At 42.4% G+C, this 1,701-nt stretch overlaps 1 protein-coding gene across 1 annotated transcript in view; it reads right to left on the reverse strand.

Annotated features, from left to right (window-relative positions):
- MANSC4 (MANSC domain containing 4) overlaps nucleotides 1-1,388 on the reverse strand; it is a 6,631-nt gene extending 5,243 nt beyond the window's left edge. The window contains exon 1 of the mRNA XM_081821367.1: nucleotides 1,080-1,388. Coding sequence (XP_081677493.1) covers nucleotides 1,080-1,308 — 229 coding nt within the window. The 5' untranslated portion in view covers nucleotides 1,309-1,388. The remainder of the gene's footprint in view (nucleotides 1-1,079) is intronic.
- Nucleotides 1,389-1,701: the final 313 nt, after the last annotated feature.

Genomic DNA, 1,701 nt, shown 5'->3' on the forward strand with positions numbered 1-1,701 from the left:
GGGGAATAGGAGAGGGAAAAGCAGGCTTCCCGCGGAGCAGGGAGCCCGATGCGGGACTCGATCCCAGGACCCCGGGATCATGACCTGAGCGGAAGGCAGCCGCTTAACGACTGAGCCACCCAGGAGCCCCTAAATTAATTGTTTTCTTGTGTGCCTGATTAACTTTTGAGGGCTTAGCCTGGGGCAGCTTCTCACACTGTGGTCGGTTTACACCCTCCGGCAGCCTCAATCTGCATCCCAGAAATCTTCCATGCAGACTTGGATAGGAGGAACTGGCAATTAATAAGTTGGTATCAAACCATGGAAAGAAAGTATGGAAGAACCAAGAGAATTATTTTAAAGTGTTGTGTTGCTTTTGCTGTTTCTTTCCAAGTAGCTTTAAAATCTTGGAAAAATGAAAAACAAATGAAAGAAATCTTTAGACGATTGTAACTGGAAATTCTGCAATAATGAAATGTTTTCCTCATTATAAGCCTTGATCATATTACATGGATGATGCTCTGATTCTGGATTTTGGACAAAAAAAATCAGAATATTTAATATATATATTTCTTTTCTTTTTTTTTTTGCTATTTGACATATAGCTACCTATGTCTTTCAAAACATCAGTCACAATCAAAATTCCTGCTCAGTGCAACCCGCATTTGCTCAACACAAGCAAGCACATTTCAAAAATTTGAAATACCAATATCACCAAAAGAACTTTGAAAAGGAAATTATTATAAATATTTTTGAAATCAAATATGCCATATTTGGGGGCTATGGAAATATTGTTAGTTAACCGTTGAGGAAATAGTTTCATTTAGCACTTTAGTGAAGAAAAGAAGATTCTCTGTTACCTGTGGGTTCCATGGCATTCTGGATCATTACCAGATTTGTAAACTGAGCCAGCACTGACCCAAACAGCAAAGTCAGTCTCAATCTCTCTCCCGCTCTCCCCCATCCCCATGTCTCTCCCTCACCTTCCCTAGTCCTGTTCATCTGTTTGTTCACTGGAACCTCTGCCTAGGGCTCCTTACTTAGATCTTCATTTTATAAGTTTCTCCTGATTTTTGCGCAGGCATATCATTAATACTTACCATCCTTCCTAAGGCAGCAGCTCCTGCTGCATTTCTGGCCTGTGCTTTCAGAATAATACTTCAGGAACTGAGCTCCCAGCTTCTGAGACTCCTCCAGGTCAATCAGAAGCCCTGGGAAGCGACGGATCCAACAGTCTCTGTAAAAAATGGTGGGTGAGCAGAGAGAGTCTGAGGTCCACCCCATGCTTAGGAGCAGTATCAAGGCTGTTGCCACCACCACGATATGCATTTCCCTGGTAGAAAGACCGGGCAAGAAGTTCAGGTTCCAGACAGACGCCGAAGCTGACCATCAGGGTTTAGGACAGTTTCTGGAACTTCGAGACTGTTGCTAAGGGACTCTCCTGGAGGGTCACCTTCTAGAAAAATGAAGCCATTCTTTGACTGCATAGTGATTTTTCTTTTGTTTCTTCCCAGCTGAGCCCTAGGTGAACATTTGACTTTCTGACGTTAATGTTGAACATTTTCCAGGCCATTTTGATACTCTGTCCCTTACCCTCTTGAAGACACAGATTCTCTCCTCTGTTTTTCTTCTTTTTCTGAAAGTGAATAGTCACAGACACCTCTTACTAAGTAAATATAAAGACAAGTGGAAACCCTAGCCAAGAGTCTTTCTGAGGAAAAC

This window comes from Leptonychotes weddellii, chromosome 5 (genome assembly GCF_054177405.1).
Source record: "Leptonychotes weddellii isolate Sample4059 chromosome 5, ASM5417740v2, whole genome shotgun sequence".
Taxonomy (NCBI): domain Eukaryota; kingdom Metazoa; phylum Chordata; class Mammalia; order Carnivora; family Phocidae; genus Leptonychotes; species Leptonychotes weddellii.